The sequence below is a fragment of the Netta rufina genome (genome assembly GCF_964035555.1).
Source record: "Netta rufina genome assembly, chromosome: 7".
Classification (NCBI taxonomy): domain Eukaryota; kingdom Metazoa; phylum Chordata; class Aves; order Anseriformes; family Anatidae; genus Netta; species Netta rufina.
Window position 1 is genome coordinate 9,542,758 of NC_140130.1, and position 25,319 is coordinate 9,568,076.

The 25,319-nt window shown below is 40.9% G+C and overlaps 1 protein-coding gene across 1 annotated transcript; it reads right to left on the reverse strand.

Moving 5' to 3' along the window:
* Positions 1-327: 327 nt before the first annotated feature.
* Positions 328-22,005, reverse strand: MMRN2 (multimerin 2; the record flags this gene model as incomplete). Its single annotated transcript, XM_084289991.1, has 7 exons — positions 328-818; positions 2,554-4,458; positions 5,554-5,727; positions 7,068-7,133; positions 8,382-8,488; positions 9,544-9,666; positions 21,722-22,005. The coding sequence occupies 7 exons, from the start codon at positions 22,003-22,005 to the stop codon at positions 430-432; spliced, it is 3,048 nt and encodes a 1,015-aa protein (XP_084146117.1). The 3' UTR covers positions 328-429.
* Between the last annotated feature and the right edge of the window lie 3,314 nt (positions 22,006-25,319).

A 25,319-nucleotide genomic window follows, 5' to 3' on the forward strand; every position in this document is an offset into this window, starting at 1 on the left:
CTCACTGCCCTCCTCTGGAGTCATTCCAACAGATCCACATTCATAGTTCGAGGCCCTAGAGCTGACTGCATTACTCTAGGTGCTTGTGAGAAAGGGGGAAAGAGAAACAAGTTGTGATGTAAATTAAGAAAGTCCCACAAAGCATTTTTTCTAATTAGGTATAATTCTCATGGTGGAAGGATTTGGGAATGTGTGTCCTGATAACGTTTGGAGTCCAAACCATTAGGTTATCACTTGAAAGGAAATCCATTGCTGCTTATAAGCAACTAATCAAAGCCAAACACTTCCAGAAAAGAAGCTTGAAGACAAATCTAGAGTAGTGCTATGTTTAAACACATGCAGTAGGATTGAATACATCACAGATGAAGCAATAGTGAATTGATCCATTGCATCTATGGAAAAGATACCAGTAAAACAAAATGTCACTGTTCAAGTTTTAAATAGTAGGAATCCACCCATTGTTGTCCCGGGTGGACTCCGTTTTACCACAGAGCCCTGCAGCAATTCAAACCATACTTTCTCCCCTTTCTCCATTTCTGCCATAGCAAAAGTAGTCATAGTATTTCCAGTTGGTGTTTTCCTTTGACTACTTGAGAGAGTTCTTTTGTACCCACGGCTAAAAGAGAGTTGTCCTAGTGCCGGTCCTGATCTAAACTCCACAGAGATGACAAAGAAGTAGACACCTTTGTGTGGTGCTTTAAAGTAGCCGTGTTCAGGGAAATAGCTCTGTCCGTAATTGAGGTATGTTTCATTAAGTCTCAGAGTTCTTTCTTTATCCTTCTGGTCTGAGAATCCTACATGGAATGCCACCGATGAGTCTGAAAAAGAGAGAAGAACAGAATTTTAGCAATGAGAGACTAGAATTTTTAGCAATGAGCATTCTCTCTCCAGCTATTACTTACTATTTTATCTATACAGGAGCCCAAGCCATGAAACAGCTTTTTTTCATTGATAATTCTAGATCTAGTCTTTTAGAAACATTGTCTGTGATCCAAAACACATTTCCTCTTTTTAAACGTAGAAGTAGTACTTGTTCTTGCAGCTATTATAAGATTAACATTATAAAAAGTGAGAGGTCAGGAAGAGGTAAAACTAGACCAGTTCACATCATTGGAAAAAAAGAACTGAAAATATCTGAAAAGCTTTTGGACATGAAAGCTCTTCTTTAAGTCATGCCTGAGACTGTTAGCAGAAGTAGAGAGCTTGTAAAGACATGCACCTGTGAGCCACACAGGGCTATGAAATGCCATGGTTTACTCTACACTGAAAGATAACAGGTTGCTTTCCAAGCTTGCTTTGAGACTGGGGGCGTTGCTTCCTGTGAGAAAATACTGCACTGCAGCCCTCCAGGAGCCTGCCCTCCTCAGCTGCAAGGACAGGGGTGCAAAAGGCAGGAGCATTCCCATCGCTTCAGCCTCCTGGTTGTTATCTAAATGGAAACAGTTTAATAATTATTTATTCCCAACACTATTTTTATTGTAAAGAAATGCTACATACAATTGAACTTCTAGGACTGAAAATTTGGTCGGGAGATCTGTCTGCACATATTTTCAGGAGTAGTTTGTATGTTGCAGTATGTTTTCAAATTTGTGGAATGTCTTCTTGCAATTATCCTTTTTGGAGAAGCAATCAAGCACAAAGGAAAATTCCTTAATCAAAGAAAAGCCTCTTTCATTGAGATCCTGTGACATGAGTAGACTCTTAGTTTTCTATTAAAAGAATGTTCCTTTCTTCTTTTCACGTAAAATCATTAAATTAGGGTTCTCAGGAGAAAGATAAACATGTTTTAGAAAATACTTCTGTTTTGCTGGCACATGAGACATCTTATTCTTGGGAAAGAAGCAAAGTCAATAGAAGCTTAACTACAGTTTAAAAAAAAAGTTCTGAAATAGCTGAGGAAACAAATGTAGATTGATGTAGCTGAAGAAGCAACTAGTTGTAGTGACTTAGGCAGATGTCACAGCAAAAACAGGCCTCAGTGATGTCTCCATTAAAGTTACTGTTAGATACAAGCTGGAAAACTTGTCTCTACAGCTTAGCGCTGAGAGAGAGTTTCTCTGGTCAATCCTCCATGTTCTACTTGCACAAGTTATTATAGTGAATTTAATGCATCTGTCCAGATAAGCTAGGATTTGTTGCTTTGAGTACATTCCTTCCAGGCTCAAGTAACAGAGGAACAAGAAGCAAAACAAGGAAGCCCAGCACTCCCTATCAGCTTTGAAAGAGAAAACTGTTACTGCATCAACATGAGCACCTAAAGACAGAATTTGTGTTCTAAATATCTGAAGTTCAATTAATTCAAGGCCAATTCCCTAGCAGCTGTAATGGGTGTCATTTTATCAGCTTTGAACAAAGTTCACCAGTGCATCGACTTGGTTCTCACTCAAAGTGTTGAGATGGAGGGGCATGATGTAAATTGTGTCAAAACACAACATCCCATAAGATATCTGGCAGGTCACAATTCATATGCTTTGAGAGGGAGGAGCAGGACCTGTAGCAGGGCCCAAAATGAAGCTAGACCTGCACGCTAGCAAGTAAAACAAAAGAACCTACCTTTTTCCAGAAGTTCTGTCTGCACTGTATTTCTTCCACTTACTATCTGTGTATTTTCTCTGTGCTTCTCAAGCTTCTTTTTGTGTCTTTGCTTGTCTTGACCTTTCTGTTGCCTTCTCACTTTTCTGGTCAGCATTGACTGAATCTTTGCAACATCCAGGCTTATATTGGAGGCAACTAATTCTTCATTGCTTCCAAATAGCTTTTTGAAAATCAGCAGATGTTCCTCCAGCTTCTCTTTGATGGTTGCTAAATCTCCTGAGAGAACTTCCACAGAAAAGTTCAGTGGCTCCACTGCATTTGTTATTGTATGATTGCAGCAGATATTCATGTCATTTCTCGCTTCATGCCTCTTGATTGCCAGGCTCAGATGTTTGATGTCATTCTTCAGAGTCATGATGTCACTATATGCTGAGCTATCCAAGGAGTCGTCTTTGGAAGCCTCATAATTAGGTTCCATATGCTCTACATTGCTGTGCTGACTAACGTCATCCAATGCAGAGGGTGTCTGAGTTTCCTGTTTGGAATGCTTTGAAGATACACGAGCATCATGAGTACTCCATTGACCTCTCTCCAAGAGATGAAATCTCTTTACAAGAGATTCTAAGGTCATATTTTGTTCTTGGAGTTTATCTGAGATCTCTCTGAGAGATTCTTGCAGCTGAACCACTGATGTTACAAGGGTAGTAGGATCCTCTTCAAACAAGAATTCCATAAACTCTTCTCCCAGTAAAGCCTCCAGGGCTATTTTGTGCCGCATGGCATCTTCTAAAAGAGAACCAAAAGAACTGTTGAGATACTTGATGTGTCTATGAATTTCTTCATCTTTCTTCTTCAAGAGGACTATGTCTCCTGACAAAGATGTAACTTGTGACTGAAGCTGTCTGTTCTCTTGATGGAAGCTAAGGGACTGATGGATAGATGGAAAAGTTGAGGAGAGCTTTTCAATTTCATTCCTCAAGAGATCTTTGAAAACAGATTCTAACTGCTTCATATCCTTTAGGTTTGATTGCGTGCCTTCAATTGAGTAAGTGATATTCTTGAAATCTTCCTCGAGTATATCAGTGTCTGAAGATATCTTCTGGCAATTACATTCCTCCATGTACCTCAACAGATCTGAATAGTTTTCCCGAAGATTTGAGAGAGTATAGTTTAGCTCTGATATCTGCCTTTCCACTGCTGCTTTGTTTTCTTCTATAAGAAGTGATTTCTCCATTAAAGTTATTGTTAGATCTTCAGGCCTATACTTTGAGATATTTTTTTTTAACTCCTTAAACCATCTCTCTAAAACTGCTATATTCTGAAAGGCCACATCTGACTCCATGTAAAGTTCTTTAAGCTGTTTTCCATGCCCTGACAGCATATCATTTATTTGTCTGATGGCTAACTGGGTGGTTTCATCTTTGGGACCATGATGTGAGGAGAGTTCTGATAAATTTTTTTTCAAAGTATCAAATTTATTTTCAAGTTTATTTTGCTCGTGTTTCATGTTTGTTAAGCTGTTGTTCAAAACTAAGAAATGCGATTGCTGGATCTTGTGGTACTTCTTGAGCTTTGTGTCAGTATCAGCCTTGATCATGGTGAGGTTATAGTGAATACTAGCCTGCTGCATTTGCAATTGATTTTCTATATCCCTTCTTATGTGATCAGCTTTCACCACATTTTCCTGGACTTTAGATTCAAACTTAGTTCCTAGCTCTTGGAATTCCCTCTTAGGTACAGTGCTCTCTTGAAATCTTTCTATGCTTTTCTTGTTGACTTCCACATCGTGGGACAGGTTTCTCACTATGTTGGAGAGGTTCTGTAAGCTTCTGTTGAAGCTTGCCCACATTGGGTTAAAATGTTTCCTAAGAAAATTCTCCACATGGGGAAACAAAACTTGCTGCAGAAGCCTTTCCTGTAAATCTGTTAACACAGAAAGATTAAAAAGTAATTAATTAAATTTAAATTCTGCTTTAAGAAAGCATCTTAATCTGGCCAGGATAACTTGAGTATCTATTTTTCCACAGTAACTGACATCTTACTCGCCAAAATTTGAGCACATGCAATAGTTTTTACAGTTGCAAAAATAATCTAATTTTAAATCCAAGTTAGTGCAAAGCATGCTGTATCTTTAAGTCTGCAGACAGTAACTTAGATATATATTGTCTGCCCCATTTAAGTCTGAAAAATACTGCATTTTTAAACCCTTAGAGAACAGTTTTGTTAGTGGCCATAACTGCCCATTTTCACAATAATTCTCATTTGGTGTGCTTATTTGACTTTTTCATGCTGTTCTTTTTCTGATGCTTTCTACAATGTACCTTCTACTTCACAAAGTTAGGCAGCATCCTAGCATCTGAATATTCCAGGCCAGGACTCAATAACTTGAAAATTCTGTGAGTTATCTGTACTACGTGTGCATTATACTAAGGCTTGATTTTTAACTTTAGGGTTCAAACTGAGTGACTTGAAGTTCAGTGAAGACAATAGTCTGTACATTAGAAAATGTTTCTGTAAGCCAGTGGCTCGCATTAGTAGGTCAAATGTTGTTGTTTTTTCACTGCAATATACAGCAGGAATAATGTTTTAAATAAAGGGGCAAATTATTTTTATTACATACACCAGTCTGAGATTCAGCACATCATAATATCTAGCATGAGTATGAAAAAAGAACAAAAACCAAACCTAACACTGCATCCCTGCAGGAAAGAAGCGGCCAGAGAAGCAGAATAGTAAGCTAACAAATTAGTACAAGCAACCTCTTTATTATGTGGTTAAGGCAGATTCTGAAAGTTCAGGAAAGTACAAAGCGATCTGCCTTTCATCTCATCTCCCATTTCAAGTTTTGCTTGGATTTGGTTTGTTAATTTGTACTGGAATTTCACCCACTTTCTGCTCTCTTTGGAAGCTACCTGCAGACCAAGGGATATCAGTGTATTCTTGTTTCCAGGTTTTCCTTCTGATCTGCATGGTTTTATAGGGCCTGCTGGCAGGCTGATAATTCGTCAGACCTCTCACCTGCATTGCTCTGGTTCACTTCTAACACCATGCTTGTACCGTTGTTTTCAAATATTCTCTGTAAATCACCTAAGTTGCTGACTGCTTGATGAATATCACTTTGAAGATCATCCAGTAATGCCTCCTGATTTTGAATGACTTCCAACAGTTCTGTTGAATCCACTGATGTTGACACTAATCACAAGATTCAAAAAGAAAGTGTCATGCAATGGAGTACAGCGCGTATTCCTACAAGACCTGTAAGCTCTGAGAACACCACTGTACTTCTTGCTCTGGAAATCTTGCACTGACATTTAGGGGGTTATTGATTTACACTGACATTCTGACATTTAGGGGGTTATTGATTTATAGCAGCTTAACTCAGTTTCTTTGCAAAGTTGTTTTTTTTTTTTTTTTTTTTTTTTTTTTTTTCCCCAACAGTGATGGAAACTTAGTATGTATTTAAATATTAACAAAAGACCTTCAGCCACGTTTGCCATCATGGCAGTAAAATATTCATGTAAGACCTCCCCGTGCCATAAAAATATTATGGAATAATGACTGCTTTCAATCCAATTGAATGAAAGGATTGCAAAGTTTAACAAACCAGAATAAAAGGACAGGATGAAAGAAAAATAAAGGTGTTTCAAGGATTCAGGAGCATAGGGTTTACATGTCACAGCTGACTCTCTCTGAGTGGCCCTTTAACTGATGTTACTCTAAATAAATACCTGCTAATTTGAGCTGTAGAATTCAAAGTGTATGCAGAAACTGGTATACCCTAACTGCGCCATCCTCAGGGCCTCTTGCCCTCCAGGGTTACCTTTGACTTTTCAATCTAATGTTTTAGAATCTTGAATCCTCTAGAGCAACTGCTTGCTTATTCACTCAGTGCTGAGAGCATAAATTGAAGAAGACTCTCTCTTTCAGGGCTGTAATGCTACCCTAAACCCAGTTGCTAGAAGTTATTTAATAGCACTACGGGCCCCACCTTTTCCCAGAGGGTAAGGAAAGGTCCTTCTTGAATATTAGACTGGCAGGGCAGAGTGCCTGAGGTACGGTTCTGTGGTATTTCATAACAATATTCTCAAAGCTACTGGGTAGTTGCTCTGAAGTGGCATTTTGAATAGATATTTTTTCTGGTAAATCTTCTGAGCATGGTGTGCTTTCCTGTGAATCCACTGAGCGGAACAAGGAGTTAAACATCCGTACTAATGAAAGGTTTAACTGTACCAGTAGGTAGTGTTAAGGTTTAACACACCAGCACTCACTAGGTGTCAATAATGACTGACCAGCCAGCAGCTAATTTTTAAACTTTTGGCTGTTTTGTCAAGAGCATTCATGCAATGTTATAGCAAAAGCCCTCATTAGTGCCAATAAATGAAATGTCATCGAGTAAAAGCGTTCCCAAATAATGCTTTCACTACAGATAGCATTTATAGCTTATCATGTTAAAATAGCGGCTAAAAATGTGTCTTTTGGGGCAGTGACTGAGAGGTAAGGGAAAGGCAAGTAAAATAAGTTCAAGAACATACTATGGTTTGAGAACTCCTCTTCCCATCCTTCAGTTTCATTTCCTGGCACTGGAATGAAATTGGGATCTGCAATTGACATGTGATACGTCTGTGAAAACATTTCAGATACAGAAACCACTACAGCTCAGCAAGGCAAGACAGGGCAATTTCATGTATAATGTGACAGATGTGGAGACAGGCTTCTGCACTGCAGGTTTCCTAGGGCAAGCAATATCATGTCAGGAGAACCTCACCTGTGGCACTGCACTGACATGCAGCACTGTGTAAATGCTAATGCTGTGTGGTAGGGGGGGTGTTTTTTAAATTCATGCTGTGTTACTGATAAGAAATGCGTCTGTTACAAATAGATGCTTGTTTTCTGGAGAGTCCTATCAAAAGCTCTGCAGATTCCACTTTGCTACGCCAGTTACCTGAATGTTCTGGTGGTGCACCAGCTACAGCAGGTGATGCTCTATAAATGAGGAGATACGGAAGCAGCTGGTTTTGGTCAGTGAGTGTAACAGAGGAGGGGCTGGACAAGATGCACTGCATTTGGTAACATCCTGCTAACATTACAAATGAAAGCACATGCATCACCTTAGAGATAAATCTATGAAGAAAAGGTATCTGCAGAGAAAAGCTAAACTCACAGAGATGTAAACAGAAACTCCAATTTTATCAGCGGAGTCCGTTTGGGTAGGAGAATTGGACAAAGATTTTCACCTTAATGTTTGACTCTTGATTGTCTTAATTACTATGGGGAATTACCTTTTTTCAACTTTTATTCTTCCACTTTCAAATGAAGTATTATCTGCTAAATCTTGCTAGTTTCATGAAGCAGTCCAGTCTTAAAACCACACCGTCCTCCCTTCTCTTTTACTTAGTAGCTGCAGGCATCGTTATGTAGTGTTCGGAGCTGTGGTAGTTCAGGGTTTGTCTGAAACTAGATACAAGGCCATTTCCCTACCAAATTACTTTTTCCTGTAAACTAACTTTCAGACAGGCCATATGCTTGTGTTGCTACCTAATTTCTTCAGTTTCTACAGGGAATTAGATGTTCCTAGGTGGAGCTGTACATCTGGCCGCCCCCCTCCTGCCCTGGCTAAATGAATACCTCTCTCAATCCGTGAAAATTAGAGAAAAGTAGCTGATGCTATATTAGCCTTATTTGCAGCTAACTATACCTATTGCTTGCCCCAGATCACTGCATAGCAGACCAAAGAATATAAGGCATCAATCCTCAAACAGGAAAAACAAATAGGCAAACTGCTATTTCTTGCCACAGTGAATATCATTTAGTCTGAATTCTCATGCTTGCTCTCTGGCTTTCCTTACCACGTTGTTCACAGTCCTTGCCAGTAAATCCAGGGCAGCACTTCCACTGCAAAGATTTCAAAACCTTCTGTTTGACTTGATAGATGGGCTTCAGGGCTGTCCTGTACCTAAAGAATAAGGGTCCAGGCGTTAGAGTCCAAGCTGCTGTCAGCTGATGGAAATTCACTGACTAACTGTAGTCTGGTGCCAAGTGTGTCCTAGATGACTAATACAGAAAGTGGTTAAGAAGTTTGTCATAAATTCTATCATTATTGCTCAGTAACATTTAAGCAGTAATTGACAGCATTTTTTTCCCCCGCATAAGATTGCTTTTCAGGACTGCTGCTTCCAGCAGGAGGTGTATGGAGATTCATACATGCTGGCGGAATATAAATGGTATTCAGTTAGCAGGGCTGCAGCAGTCTACTTCACACCCCTGCTGTTGTCCAGCAGAGACTTTTTCCAAAATATTGGCACTAGTATGACAGGAGTCTTAGAGAGAGATGTTACAGCTGGCAAATTTCTGTAACTATCAGAAATGCAACTTGAATATTTATTGTTTTAGTCCTTTGCACTTGAGCTTGGACTGAGCTTTAACATTTGCCATGTGCTGATGAGTTGTAGAGAAAGCTCTGTTTTTAAGCAACCATTGCAGGATGGCACTGGCACCAAGAAAGACATAAATTTGTTAAAACTGCCACTAGAAGTGATCGTAAAACTATTTTTGTTTCAGAGAAAAATGAATTGTAGTAACAAATAGCAAAAGCACTTCTATTTCACAAATCAATGAACGACATAAATGGGAAAATATTTATTAAATGGGTATTAAATATTGCTTCATTTAAGAAGTGAATTTAGAATCAATGTCTTACAACTATAAAAATGCATCAAGTATGGTGCCTTCAGGGACATTGCTGGCTTCCACCAGTGCCCTTTGGGCAGCCAGTCTTGAAGAGTGAGCACTTGGGCAATTGCGTGTCTCTAACTGTGAACAGTCTCACTGATGGCCACAGGCAGCAGTTGTTTTTATTTTTTTTTTCTTTTTGTTTTTGAAGTTACTTGTGTGTGTGTGGTTGGTACTTCAGTTCTTTTTTAAACATGCCATTAAATAATTTTGAAAGTATCATTTAGATACTTCACAGAAGATTCTGTTGCCTCCAGTGGCTTTGTATGGGGTACTTACATGATCTTCTGGCAGTCTGAAGCTCCGTTCGCACAGGGCTGCTGGGAGTTGACAATGTACTTCTCTTTCATGCAGGCTTCTATGTATGTTACTAGGCGGGACTGCGTGAAGGAACACCAGTTCCTGATGGGGGGGGAAAAAAAAAGTCAGGAAAAGAATTTGAAAAAGGTCTTTTAAAGTCTATTTGTAACAGTGTGAGATGCAGAGGGACCGCCTTTTTTTTCTTTTTTTTTTTTTTTTTCCTCCAGCTGGAGAGATTTTCCTCATCATCATAGAAGTGGAAAATGCTTGCTAGCTTCTCCCTCAACTCCCAGTTCCTTTGTTTTCATTCAGGATGCTTATCAGAGTTTGTTTCAGAAGGGTTGATTGTCTGAACTTTGATGCATTAGTTCCATTTCCAGGCCTTTCATTTAGCAGGAGGCATTTGCAGCCCACGATAACCTGCAGGTTAATGTCACTTTAAATGTCAAATTGCCTGGGTCGGCGTGTTGCCAGTTCAGATGCTTCGTGTCTGACTCATCGTGTCTGGGCTGACTGCTTCTGGAAACTTAATCCTACAGAAATTCCATTAATAATCGGTGTCTTCCGAAGCATTGCTGCTTCAAGACGATCCAGTAACTAATCAGATTTTATTAATTAGGCTAACTTTGAAATAACCTCTTGCCAGGCCCTACAGAAAAATAATATTGGGGAAATGAAGGTTATTTTCTTGGCTTTTGTGCTTTTGTCAAGGACAAGTGAGTTTCACTAATAACTACCTCAGTCAGTTTTCCAAAACAGAGCTGTATAGATATCTGTTGATTTCAGAGTGCAGATGAGCATCTTTATTTTCAGGAGTTAGAAGTCAAGATGAAGTGTATTGTTGGTTGAAATTTGATGGTTAAAAACCAAGTTCACTAATGACAGGGTGTGAGAAGTAATAACTCTAGGGGGAAATGGAAAAAAAATACGATGAATAGCATCTGATTAATGTGTAATTGCAGCTATTGTTGGAAGTCTGTACACATATTGAATGCCTTATTTCAGATGACGTGTTTACAGAAGTTCACCAGTTAAACACCAAGGCGCCCTGGTGCGCTCCATGGGTAGCGATGCGTAGAAGAGGGCCGTGACAGCTTTGTTGGGACCAAGAAGCTGTACAGAGACCAGCAGTCCCTGCTGCCTCACTGTTTATCTCTGGTTATAAAATCTTGAGAGAGGGTCACTGAACCAGCAGCTGCATTTTACACACTACCCACCTTAAGGACAGGCATGGGCCTGGTGTCCCACAGGGGTTTCTGGTGGTGTGGCTCCGCGGTCCTGGCCGCTGCAGGGGAGCACGGGGATCTCTGGAGCTGTATGTACAGGGCCATAAGGAAGTCGCAGCATAACATTCAGCAGCATGATGAAAATGTGCTAATCCTCTTCCTTTAGGAAGAGGTAAGCTTGAGCAGTGGGGAGAAATAAGTGAAAATTATATACCGCCGTCACGGCTGAAGATAATTCAGCTTAACTTTCCAGAGCCTCTCAATAGAGGCAGGTGGAAGCAGGCTGCTGTGGGGCTGGGCAGCCTGTTACCACAGAGAGCTGATGCGCTTACTGCGAGGCACCAGCTCTGCCAGCTCGGCCTCTGCCTGAGGCTGTGCGGCCGCGGCTTCACACAGCCCATGTGGCCTGCAGGAACACAGCCCCTCCAGCACAGCTCCCACTCTGCAGCAGGACCTGCAGTCCCTCAGGGCTGCTGGGAGTCCGAACCGAGACACACAGCTCCACTGTGTATATTCCAGAAGGAAAGTCTGGCATGAGATTGGCTGCAAAAGCTGTCTGAGATCTTCATAACTCCTTATGGTAAGGCACCCGCAGAAGAACCACCCTTCTGACGGCCATGAAATTAGCTGTCCTGGTTGAAGACCACTGAAATCTCAAAAACTGAGCTGCTCTGCTGTTGGATGCCCAAGTGACAGGTGTATTAGTGATGGCAAGATTTGTTCATTATGGTTGTCTCTTTTGTTTGGTTGGGTTTTGTAACCTTGTTTTTCCTGATGCTGCCGCTAGCGATCTCATAGTCAGAAATTTGTTGCTGGAAAGTTTGAATGCACAGGACTAAATCTGGTGTTTAAACAGGTGCTATTTTCACATTATGATTTTTTTTCCTTTGTCTGCCATCTCTAACAGTATGCTGTTCTACCTCTCCCTGCCTGCAAGCATCCCCTATAGTCATAGCCATTGCTGTGAACTTACAGCTTGCAGGTGTCAGTACGTGCAGTGTATCTGCTTAGATGAAGCCTGAAGGGAAATTACAAATCATATTATATGCCATTGTGCATGCTGTTAAACTATTTTCACATAAGAAATAATCTCTAGATTCTCAAAATAAAAGCAGATTCAGGCCTTTTATAATACTGGTCATATCCCTTGGGATATTTGGAAAGATTGGGAGGTTTTTGTACTCCATGGGTTTGTGTTAAAACGGAGCAGAGCATTGTGTGGGGGAGAGCTGTGCCTCATAAACAACAACTGAACTTTAGGCAGTATATTTTTAAATGGGAACACAGGAACCAAATCTCTGATAATCAGCATATATGGAAAAAGTTTGCCTCTCTAAATGAGTTGCAGAAACAATGGGGAACCAGGTCGAACACGAAAGCAGAAGCTGTGGCCACAGCAGCGGAGGGAGAAGCAGGGCAGCCTGGAGAAGGGGAGGAAGCTGGAAGCATGGAGAGGGAAAGCAGAAAGCCTGGGCAAAGTGGGCACATTTTTCTCCCAGGCTTTCTCTGCTCCCTAGCTCCTCAGGGGGCAGTGTGACTGAGACATCAGTGAGCACCCTGCAGACAAAACTGTTCCTTTCTGAGAGGCAGGTGTGAAAGCTGAGCATGGAAGCGATGTGCTGTAGCTTTTCTTCTGATTCCAAGCCGAAAGAGCTGTTTTGGTGAGCTGTAGTTTTAAGTGAATGGCTGGATGAGTTTTTGTGTCTATTTTCTGTGGGAGCTCTGCCCCTAGGTACTTCTGCTCCCTAGGACTGAACCAGAGGTCAAATCCTCAAGCTTTTGTTAAATTATTACTCTTGAATAATCCAGTGCTCTGCCTGTGTGACCAGGCAGCACAGTTAATGTCAGGAGGCCAATGTACATGCTTTGGCTGTCACTTGGCTCCAAGGTGTGTGCAAGTCCACCAGGTTTTAGAAGGCTGCATTGCTTTTCAGTGGCAGCATACAGTTAATAACCCAGAAACAGAGACCTGATTTGTGCTTGTATTTATGCAGTCCTCTGTCACGTGCCTGGCAAGCCATCGCTGGGAGTGACTTTTCCAGCTCAAATCCCCTCTGCCCTTTTTTCTCTGGGGAAATAACTTGACCTGGCCATGCTGTTAGACCAAGCTGGCACTGGTACGAGGTGCAGTACCTCGGACCTGCCTGGTGGTATACCTGCCAGATCCCGGCAGGACCTGCATTCAATGTGAAAACCTCCTTTTCAGATAGGATTCTTTTGCTTTCATGTTTTGCTTTTCCTCGATGAAAACAATGCACGCCCCATGAATCATAATCTGTGCTGATTTGCTTTTCCCACCATACGCAGCTCCCAAACAAGTCCTTTGAGTCATGTAAGCCGTACAAATCTAAACCAAATGTTTATATGCATGAGCACGCGTGTGACCGAGAATGAGTGTTTTGCTATGTTGCACATCTAAACTTAGTAGAAAATATTAGGATTCTCTTCTAAGCCCACTGATGTGCTGCATGCGTCTTGTGTGTGTACTTCTAGTTTCCCACCAACAGAAAGGCGTTGTGAGCTATCAGGAGTTGAATCAATGTTTGATCGCAAACTGATGCTTGTTTTGGACACTTATGCATTATGCAGGACTAGTATGAACAACAGAGAACTTGACAGACTTTCAGTAAAAACTGTTTTTAATGATGGTCATGTTTATTTCTGTTTTTTACCTTCTCACTAGTTCTCCTTTTCCTAATATTAAAAGCTTACTCATGGAGCTGAGTAGCTGTATAATATCAAGTTTGGGTTTTAACCACAAAAAGTTCTGGTGGTTTTGAGTTTGAAGTTTACAAACATTTATTCTTCCATCAAGTACATAAAGCATATTTTTCCCATCTGTAATAAGCTGCAATATAGATATGTGTGCCAAAAGGTGAAATTTCTATTGCAGTATTTTTTGCACATCTTGTCAAATGCTTCCTTTAAGGGAACTTCGCTATCTACTACTAAAAATACTTCTTGACTCTATTAAACTTGAGGGAAATGTGTCATTCTTTATTGTTAGTGGAACAATTTAAAGACTTGAAAAGGCTTGATTTAAAGTTCAGTGAGGCGAGCGGGAATTCTGCTGCTGACACCAGTGGGCTATGAAGTCTCAAAGAACTGCCCTTTCACACATAGGAGTTTCTTTATTCAGCTTGTTTCTGGGACACAGAAGCTTTGTGTTCTGCTCCTGCATTTTTTCATCTTTGTGATTGTGTAGCTTCACTCGCTGAATATATATAACCAACTTAACACCCTCTGCTTTTGTTCCCTTTAATAGGGTTTCCTTTTGATTTAAGCCTCTGCTACCAAGGAGAGGGGAGTAGAATGAAGCTGCTGGGTGAGGAGAGCAGAAGAGCTTTCTCCCCAGGGTAGGGATTGGTAAAGTTTATAACAGAACTGCAAGTTGGAGCAACGCCTTAGTGAACCCTAGCAAACCAGGGCTACACATTTGTTCAGTTGCTTTTCCTGTTTTACAATCCAAGTAAATTGATCTTCTTTTAAACCCAGAAAAAAGCATCTGAATAGTTTTCTTTACTAGACTAGGTGTTTGTTTGTTTGTTTGTTTTTTTAGTCTTTCTTCTAATCTCCGTATTGAATAGAGTCTTAACATGCATCTATTTCTGCTTTATTTTGAGTGAAGTGTATTGTTTTCTGTGAGGTTAAATAAATTTGGCTACAAGACAACCTATATTTAAATAAGATTCAGCAGATTTAGGTTAGTTTAAGCTCCTTTTATTTTAACCTTTGAAGTCTTAAAACTAAAAATTGAACTTAGAATTATTGTTTTTTTTCTTATATGGCATCCTATCCCTGCTTCTACTGAAACATAGCAAAATACGGGCAGTTCTGTCTCTGCTTTTAGGATTTGGTCAGACATCCTGCTATTATAGCAAATGGAACAACTCTTCAAAAGGTAGGAGATAAAGCAAGGTGCCTAGTCTGCTATCAGTAACATCATGCTAAAATTAATGTAAGGTTGGCTCTTTTTTCATACAGCACTACAGTGCCAATAGCAGCGTGATGGTGGATGTGAATAATGTCCTCCTAGCTCAGTTATGTACTTACACGTTTATTTTTCTTGTTCTCCTGATTGGCACTGTAATGTGTTGCTGTAGACACTTGCTAAGTCAGTGGAATTTTTGCCTCAAAAGCTTCAGGACATTGTTTTTCCATAAGTTTTATTATTCCTTTGTCTGTACTCGTACAATTGAGTTGTCCTTCACGTCAGTTTCCTCATGTTTCTATCTCAAGGAAGCCAGTTTCTGTAATTACTTTGAAAACTCCTGCCCAGCCATTTGTGTCTATCACTGACAGAGTGCAAAACTTTTCAGGCCCCTGGCACTTTCGTTTGCTGTGCAGTGCAAAGATATGCAATTATTGCTGCTAAAATGTGCTACTAGATGACAATAGAGGACTGCTCTGCTCAAATTTCTAGTGATTTTCCACTAAGTTATATGAACTTCTGACATTTATCAATTGAAGTGGAAAAAAAGATTGAGGTTTTAGCTGCAGAACAACTTGTGTGCTGTTTTCCTTGCAGTGCAAAATTCTCACCAAGAAAAAGCATTCCATAAAACAGAGATCGAGCATTACATTTAATTTAGTGTAAGCCAGGGCCATGTGCGTCAGTTTGAGGAGGACGTATCTTTATTCATTGTGGAATGCCAAAGGGATTAAGTACTTGAAAAAGGTACTGGCTCTCAGAGGGAACAAGGTGTGGCCCTGCTTTTAATTAGCAGCTGGCATGTGATTACTGCTTACTTGTCAGCACATCAGTGAATTCTGCTCTGAGCAGCCAGCAGCGTGTATTACAGTCAGGCAGCAGAAACTACTACATCTCCTGCGTCTCTGTCTTTCCTTGCTAATGGGTAGAGCTCCCTCTTGGGCAGGAATCTGGGATTTTCCTGTACCTCATCCCATGGACTACTCCAGTTTTCCTTTAGGGTTAATTAAGGTAGACTGACTTATTAGCAGTTTACCTAAAGCTAGGCTGAAAGAGTGGCAGTGGTAGTGTCAAGTATTTGCATTTCCCTGCAGTGCTGCAAGTCTTCCAGTGCCCAAAGCTGGTTAAATGACACTTTTATTCCAGCAGTAGTGCCTGTTAGTATGTTGTTAGTTGTCAGTTGGCTTGCAGAATGTCCTAAAAACTTAGTGCAATTAAGGCTTTCTGAGTAAATCCTGTCCTCAGCTTGGAGCCTTGCTGTAAGCAGGTGTTCAAGAGAAAGCAGACTTGGCTGCAACTGCTTTTGAGGCAAGCCCAACTGCTGTACAAGCTACTTCAGAAAAATAAATGCAGGAGGCTTTTCTCTCTTCACAAAATGTCCGCAGCCATTACCTCATGTATATTATCCTTGCAACAATACAAGTTCTGTGGCCCGCTCTGAGGGCAGCCTACACTTGGATTTCATCTTTTGATTTCTGCAGATGAAAGTTCACTGCTAATATAGCACTCTCACTTCTTTGTCAGACTTTGCCTTGAGCTAGTGTCACAGCCAGTGGCCACTTCCCAGCATGGCTGTGCTGGTGGCAGGGAGTCAAAATGCAGAGGAAGGCAAGCTTGCCAAACTGCGTGCACTCAGGGTGAGGACAGTGTGCACCAAGGTTTGTCCTGGTCGTCTTTTGGCTGGCCTTGGCAAAAGCTTCAGTTTGTTCAGGGCTGGCCACTGCCGACTTGTTTCAGGGATATTGGCCCCAGAAGCAGGACAGCATGGGATCCACCTGCTGGCAGTGCTGATGGGGAGTCTGTCACTGTACTAACAGGAGACCCCTTTCTGTCTGCTGAATTGCTTGAAGCTTGCACTAATGAGCTGTGTAACAAAGGAAGTAAGACAATCCTTTGGACACCAAGGGTCTGGTAACTACTGTATCACATGCAATGAAGCAGTGTTTCGTCAGGAACTGGTCATTCGCATCAAGTACACTAGTGGGGAGCCACTCCACGTGCTGCTCAGGAGAGCTGGAGTCAAATAGCAAGCGGTGTTCTTGGCCAGCAGTCACGGTCTGAGGCAGAAGCTTTATCAGAGAATTTCCAAAAGTCCTGAAAGAAGCCAAGTGCCTAATTTTGATAGGAAATCCATTGCTCCTGTTAACGAACTTGGCACTGCACAAGCTATTGTTGAGCACTCAATGGCCATTCAACTCGTGTGCAGGATGTCAGGGGCTGAGGATCACATTTAGCTGCATTTCTTCCAAGGCCTGTTTTATTTTAAGCATATGTTTTATTCCACTTTGGTGGGAAATTTCAGTATCCCATCAGCTTCCTAAGAAAGCCCCTGTCTAATTTGGAAGAAATAGATGAGTCAGTATTAAACTGGTCTTAATTAAATTAATGCATGTTTTCCTGTAAAAGCAGACAAAGAAAACAAGCTATTAAGGATGAGCATTCTAGACTTTCTCTAGAATAAGAGAGATTTTGGTTTTCTCTGCTTCTTTACACTTCAGAGGATAGTTGTTCCATATTTTGACACCCTGGCTAATCACAAGAAGACGCCTGCTTTGTGGCTGTCTCAGAGCAGAGCTGAAGGGAGAGGCGTGTGTTTCACTGAGATAACAATGCTCCTGCCTGACATCAGGAAGCCGCACTCTAATCAAAGGGTGACTTGACAGAACTGCATATACAAACCTTGACATATGTTAATACAGTCAAGGATTTACTTATTCTGCAGATTTCTGCCTTTTCTATTTATAATTAGGGATTCTTTTTTTTTTTGGTAAATATTTTAATTGTAAGAAAAATTGCAATAGATGGGAGACTGAGCATGTGTTTGTGAAATAAAAGGAAAGGAGAACTAAACGACCTGCCCAACTTGGAGATACAGTAAATCTGGGCAGGGGCTACTTCACAGTGACTCCACTTGAGGAAAGAGAGAAGAACTTCTGAGAGACTCGGTTACAGACAGGGAATCCAGCTTTAGTTCCTCTGCTCATTCCCATCTCATCACCACAGTCCATTTCTTCCTTACTGCGTGAGCCATCCATCTGGGACCAACTCTGTCAGCGTGGTTACTGAGGGGGAAGGTTAAAAAAAGCTTCTGCTTTTTCCTAAGTTTATTTTTAACCTGGAACACTTAAGTGGTCTCATTTACAGTGTTACTTGACAGACAGATCAGGCCACCTGAGGACACAGAGGACTTGAGGCTGTGCTGTCCAAGCTAGCATGTGATGGAATTGCACCTTTTAGATGCTTCATTTATGTTTTTAAATGAAATATGAACACTAAGTGCATGAAATCCGAGTTGTCAACCTGACTGTTCTTGGGGCTGCAGGCACATGGATTGGATTAAAGCCAGCCAGCTGTAATTCTTCTCAATGCTGAGAAAATATAAGAGCCTTCCACTACAGTGGTTTGGTATTGGAGCTGTGCTGCATTGTTTGGTTCAAGAAACAACCTGTTTGGAGGAAGGGGAAAGAAACCCTTCTGAATGTAATTACAGTATAGGTCCTTCCATGGATCTTAGACAAATAGAGGTGGGTTGATGGCAAGGGTACAGATAAAATGTTGTGTTCTTCCCTTGGCCAGGGACCTTTTTGTTTCAAAGGCTGGTTCATCACATTCATCAGCTCAGGCTCTGGCTACCTGTCATCAGCTATCTGATGGAAGTGGTTCTGAAGAGACAAAAATCTCCAAGGTGGCTTGTCAGTTTATGATGAGATTTCACAAGCTATCAGGTGTCGTTTACATAGCAATTTTCAGGATAACAACTGTGATGTATTATCTCCTTGATGTATTATGCCTTTCAATATGACTTGATCAGACAGTAGTTGAACTGGTTACACCTAGTGGTAAGTATTAAAGTAGGTGATGAAGTGAGGCAAACTTGTAAGCTCTTATTTCATGTTTTCTGGATCACTTTTAAAACATCCACATGTCCCCAGAATGTTTTCAAGGCTCAGTTTAGCTGTCCATACCCACACATAGGAAAGTCACTGGAGACGACAGAGCATTCCTATGAAGTTCAGCATTAAGCATCTGTTTCACATGGGAGATGAGGAGTGCACATGTATTATGGGTATTATGCATTGAGTATTTATGAAATCCAGAACTTGGTTTTATTGTTCTTACTCTTCATCTTCCATAGCTAAAACAGATGCTAATATGCTCCATATCTCCCCATATACTTGTGCTTTCACTTCCCTTTTTAATTCTGATGGAAGTGTGTGTACACATGGATCCATTTACCTCTTCCATGAGGAAGTAAGTAATGTCAAACTGATCAGATCATATGAGGCACAGCTGAGGGGAAAAATGAGAGAAAAAAAAAAAAGAAAAAGATGGTTTCCTGAGGAAAACTGGTTTTGATTTTGTAAATAACACGTACAAATACTTGCCCACTTTGAACATGCAAAGCTTCTCTGGTGCACTCAGATACAAGCAACAGCTAAGATACTAAACTCTTGCCTAGTTCTTCCTCTAAGGAACAGGCAAAACAAAAAGATTATTGTTCACACCTTTCTCATTAAAAGTCACCTGAGGCCAGTGACTTCTAACCAATTTTCTGATTTTAAAGCCCTTATTATTGTTATTCTGAGAAGAATTCATTAGTGAAGTCACATATCCAAGCATTTGAATGAGATTTAATAAGTCATTTCACGTTACATGCTGAAACAGAAAACAGGGTATTCTCTCTAATTACTGTGGACACATTAGTCATTATGATCTCCAATTATTCAAATAGCCACAATAAGAAAAATCATACTCTAACATTTATTTTAAAAAGATGTAAAGATATTTTGTAACAACCACTATTTTTGATACACTGGGGAAACAGCAAGAGTTTGGGCAAAAAATACCATTTTTGTGAGAAAGACTAGAAGTCACAGGCAAAGTTATATAGCCATAGCCTGTTGGTTTGTTTCCCCACCCCAGCCTGTTCTATGGAGTGTGTTTGTCTCCCTGTGTCTCTTAGTTCCTCATTAACTCCTGGTGCTTTTTTCCTAGTTCTCTCTGGCTTCTCAATGGTTTTTCCAGGACACGTGTCACATTTGCAGGGAGGAAATACCAAACTCATGATAACTTCTTGTGTATGCACAGCAGGCTGCTCCAGCCACAACTACCTGATACGGACTTAAGGGCTTCAGGAGCCTGAAGGTACATTGTTTCAGCCATTTGCAGTGACTTGAAGAATTTGGAGCGCAGGTACAGGTAGAGCAGTGCCATCCCTTATTATCGCCACTCTTTCCGCTCAGTTTTGGCCACAGTTCCTCTCAAAGTCTTGCATTTCTTTACTTGTGCACTATATATGTGATTTCTTCAGCAAAAGAACAAATACCTTAGAGTTACTGCCAGATTAGATTTTGATTGCCTGTAGTCATCAACGTTACTTTATAATTGAGGGAACATTGTGATTTGACTCATTACGCAACTATCTCCATTAAAGGAGGAAGTATTTCTCTTCTTGGGAGGAAATTAGGATGAGTAATAGCTTGTGCTGAACAGCATTACACAAGTTGCTGCTCAACAAAGTTACATAGCAAAGGAAGAAATCCCTATTAGCATATTATATTACAGTGTCTTGCTGACCTATGTGTACACCTTTTTTACACCTTTGAGTTTTTGTAATATTTCTAGTTTTTAGAATGCCCTCAGCGCTTCAACCAGTAATCAAATGACTGCCACCTTGCAGCACAGCATGCACGGAGGGCCAGGGCGCTGGTTCTGCTTTGCTTTCCTTGCTCTGACAGAGCATTAGTCAGGAGTTAGTGAGTTAACAGTATGTATCGTTATTGAACGCTATCCATCAGAAAACTGCAAGTCAATACTTGCAGGATTTGGAAAATGACTTAACAGTTTGAGCTACAGATTTGTGGGAGGATGTACTATGAAGGGAAACACCATGCAGAACAGAGGCCTTAATTTTACATGTAGATATGATTTAGAAACATGACTGCATACTTTCTTTCATTTTCACAAAAGGGAAACATGCCATGAACAAGGTTTTATAGTCTCTTACCAGCTCCCTTTTTTCCTTGCCTCAAGAGCATTTGAAGAAAAATATCGGAGCACCGTGAAGCAGTGAGCTGTGAACAGCACTCGCTGTGCTGCTCTTTCAGCTCTCCCAAACAAGGCTCTGCAGTAGCCTTCCATCAGTGCTATAAAAGATTCATACACTGTCCTGCTTGGTTTTCATCTATTTTAAACATTCAGAGACCTACTTACATGCTCTGTAAAACTCAAAAATGGCAGCGTTTGGAAATCTTTCTAGTGCAGTGCATTCTTTTTCTACTCAGACTGGCTGTGCTTCTGCTAAAGATGACCATGATGACAGTGAGAAGCATTTCACTATTGTTAAAATATGGTGTTTGTTTGTTTTTCAGGAGGAGGAATGCTTGAATCTGTAGTCATTTTCATGCTTATTTGTTATTCCTTTTATATTTATTCCTCACTATTTTTACTTAGCTAACATCCTGCCATTCTCTTTCCCACCTTTCTCTTTCCCAAGGCCCAAGTCTGCAGCTGGTATGTTCTGGTGCTAGGCAAAAGTTGCCACAGTCAGCAAAAATCCATAATGGGGTGCAAAGAGAAAAAGGCAGTAAATGAAGTTTGTCTAGTTCTGCTTTGCCAGAAACAGTGGTGGGTTTTTGTTGTGTTTTTTTGTTTGCTTGTTTGTTTATTTGTTTTCGTCTTGTTACAAGAAAGCTGCAAAGCCCTGACCCCATGGCTTTGCTGTGCCAGGTGTGTCCACGCACCTCAGTCCATTCAGCTGTCTTGGACTAGGAGAAAGAGTCAGTCCCATCTATGGTTTCATCCTCCACGAGCAATTAAATTGTATCTTCCTGTAGATAAAACATTTAAACCCCTCCTGTTTGGATATAGATAGTTCCCTAAAATCTAGTGTGTTCTAAAGAAAAACTTTAACCAAAAAATGTCTTTCATCAGCAGGATATCTTTATTGAACACGGTTCCACTATCGTTACGTGTATAACATGCATATTTGGGTACTTACCCATTTTGGGACTGTGAGCTTGCAGCTTCAAAATCCTCTCTTTCTTCTTGATGTGAGGAGATGATGCTTGAAGGGTAGTCTCGTGCATCCTCCCTGCGCCTGTCTGCCTCCCAGTAACCTGCTTCCTCACGTGAGAGAGGAGTCCTCTGAGAGTACGCAGAGGTCTCGTAATTTGGTGGCTTTGAGCTGTGCATGGGTCCCTCGTGATGCCCATGATGGTCGGAGTGCCTGGCCAGCTTTGCCAGTCCTACTGCATGATAGATGAGCAAAAGCTTCACAAGCATCGTGGGCTTTTTTCCTACCTGGTTACACCTGTCTCTTGTTCTTGTCTCTGAAGCGCAGCCTGAATTAGTTCTGGAATGCCCTGGCAATATTCTTTAACTGAAAAGTTGGAAGAAGGAAGGAAAAAAAAAAGATTTGTAACAAAGAGCGGAAAAAGCTTTCGACCCTCCCAGCTACTGTGGAAATGTCTGTGGCCATCGAACAATGTGAGCCTGGTTCCTGTGTGGGGCTCAAATGCCTCTGACAGAGGAAAGGAGAAAAAAAAAAAAAAAAAAAAAGGTGGTAGGAATATAACTTATTCAAGGAACTTCTGAGTTTGGCTGCCTTCTAAACTTATCTGTGAACAGGAACTCAGCTTTTATCAACTTGCCTTCTCCCTCAGGCACAGGAAAAGGATGTTAGCTCTAAAGGAAAGGAAGAGAAAAGAAAGGAAAGAAAATATTGAGTGGTGTAACAGGCTCCTGTTACTGTGCCAGAAAATATCACAGACCTACTTACTCTAATATCTGCATTTTTTCCCCAAATGTAAAGGCTGAAATACCCCGGCTTTAGCAACGGAATGCTTACAGTAGGTGCAAAAAACTTAGACATCCATTTTTTGTGTGACTTTGCAAAATAACTCTGTGGATCTTTTTCTATTCCCACCAAATTTTAAGATTTTCAAGTAGACCTTCAGAGGGGTCAAGAATATTGAATATTTTTAGGAATTTTTGGGGAGTTGTCATCTCTAAATCTTAAGCCTAATTTTTTTATTTGTTCATTTTTAATCGATATCACAAGAAAGTATTTGCCAAGAGCTCCTATATGGAGCTACATCTGCCACCTCATCCTAATAGTAATAATTTTTAAAAGGCTGTGGAAGATTGATGTAGGTTTTTTAACTGGTTTTGCTTCACTTTATGGTGCTGCTTTTAGGTTTGGTTGCTGTCATAAAGCAGAGTATATTTCTTTCCTCCCTGTCTTGCAGCATGATGCACTCGGTCATTTTTTAAGAATAAAATTAAAACAGGGTTATGCTCCCTGACAAAGTAGGTGGGGATTCTGGTGCAGGACTGCTGGATCATGTCTTGGTTTGAATGATGAGATGTGCATCCCAAAGTTCAGGCTGTCCTGTGAGTATTAACTGTAAAGGGGTTTTGGAGTCATTCCAATGTCAGCTGAAAAATTGAGGGTAAAGTCTCTCACTGTTTTTAGAAAATCTTGTTATTAAAGACCGTAGGATTGTATCTCCTTATCACAGGTTAGATCTGGAGCCCTCTATTCCTGCTTGCACCTCTTGTATGTGTAATGGAAGTACCTAGAAACATGGAGATGCCCTCTCTGACTGGTGGCTGTGACACTGCAGGGCAAGGGCACAGCAGTGTCACAGGGGAAGGCAGGGAAAGATTTTGGTCTTTCTAAGGACAAAACCTGCTCTTGCTATTGCAGTCACTCCTCCAGGGAGATGAAATCACAGATTCTGGACTTAAGACTGAAAGAAGCAACTTCCCTCTGTTCCTTCCTGCTGCTTTTATTACATAATTGTGCACATCCTGCTAATATAAGTTAATGTTGATATGTGACTGTTTTATGTGCTGTGTTTCACATGCAAATGTGACTTTCTTATAAGGAACTGGACCTGAGCATTGTGTTTGTTTATCTAAGGTGACCCTTTATAGGGAAGGAACTGAAACAAGCATGAGGCAAAATAAACAACAGGCTTAAAACCTGAATGGCTGTATGATCATGGCTTGCAGAAAAGTGATTTTGTGCTGGAGATGATGAAGTTATCCCATTTCTGACCTATTTTCTAACCCTTTAGTCTTGTCTTTCAGCATACACCATTCCACTTAGTCAGCCATTAAATCTTTATTCTTCCCAGGTGTGGTATCTCACAAGTAAGTGGGGCAGAGTTGCTCTGCCATCCTCCCAGCTCAAACATCTGCTCTTCCTGCAGGTGCAGGAACTCGCTCTCTGTCTTTGCAGCGGTGCTGCCCACAGCGCAGCAGTTGGGAGGCACAGATTGCTCAGCCATTTGCAAGTTAATAATTTAACGTGACTTTTGGGTAGCGGTTATGAAAGACATTAAAATATTGAGCATGCCAGGGACTGACGTCTCTTTCCTCGTGACGGGCATAGCACAGGATGCTGATATGAATACAGAAGGCGAGAATTATTCAAAGTACTCTCATTACCAAACAACACAAGTTAAGATTTCTGTCTAATTATTAACTGTCCTGGTTTAGGGTCCCTGAATAACATACTCAGTTTATACTGTTGGTTCATAACAATTAATATATTAGTGGACTGGGATGGAAGTTCTCATGTTTAACATCTGCAGAGGAGAAAGGTGTGAGGAGTACCTGTTTAGGAGCATGACACATCACTACATCACTTTATTTCTTGAGCTGTTGCTTCAGCAAGGAACCAGGGGAAAATAGACACACAAGGTCATTTTCTATGACAGTTTGCTCTTTGCCTTCTGAGGTCAGTCTCCTCCAAGAGACACCTACTAGATGAGAAAGACAAGCGTGCACCAACTAAGTAGATGTCTATTCACTATTCCATTACTTACCTTATTGGAAACTTGGTGCATTTTACAGAGCTGTATGCCACTGCTGGAATGGAAGAAATGGGTGAGATAAATCAAATTTCAAATTTAATTTGGAAAATGATTTGGCAGTAGATGTTACTCCAAGAGTATACTTGAAAGCCTGTCAGTAAGTGACATAGTAATAGTGGTGCAGAGACATTTGGAGCTGCCCTGATACTTCTCAGAAGTTTCTAGCAGGTCTCAGAACAGCTAGAGAAAAACAAATTTGCTCTCTATGTTAGCAAATAATTTGACAGGAGAGATGTTTCTTCCTTCTTGGTTCCCAGTCATTAGTGGCTTTTTTCCCGTGCCCTTATTCATGAAAATACTTCTCTCCCCAGTATTTCTGAGAACTATTTCAAACGGTCTTCAGTCTTTAAGGAGTTGATAGCAATACTAACACCAGGCGCATCCGTGCGCCCTGTGACCTTGCCAATTAACTGTCATGACTGCTCTTGCCTTCTGTTAATTACAGCTGTTTATGCTAAGCATAGCTCTTTACCCCCTTCCATGTTGCCTGCCCTGAGAACTCAATATGTGTTTTGTAGCTCCATAACCAAGGTGCCAAATAACAGTGCTGACTTCTGGGTGCTTTGTGGAAGATGTGAGATCTAGTTTCTCATCTTGGCCCCCATCTGCTTGCTTGGAGTCTGAGCCCATGTCGGAGCTGGACAGGAGGTGGAGAGCACAAGGTAAGCAGCGCCAAGCAGCGTGCTTGAGAAATGGCTTCTGTGCACTTGGAAA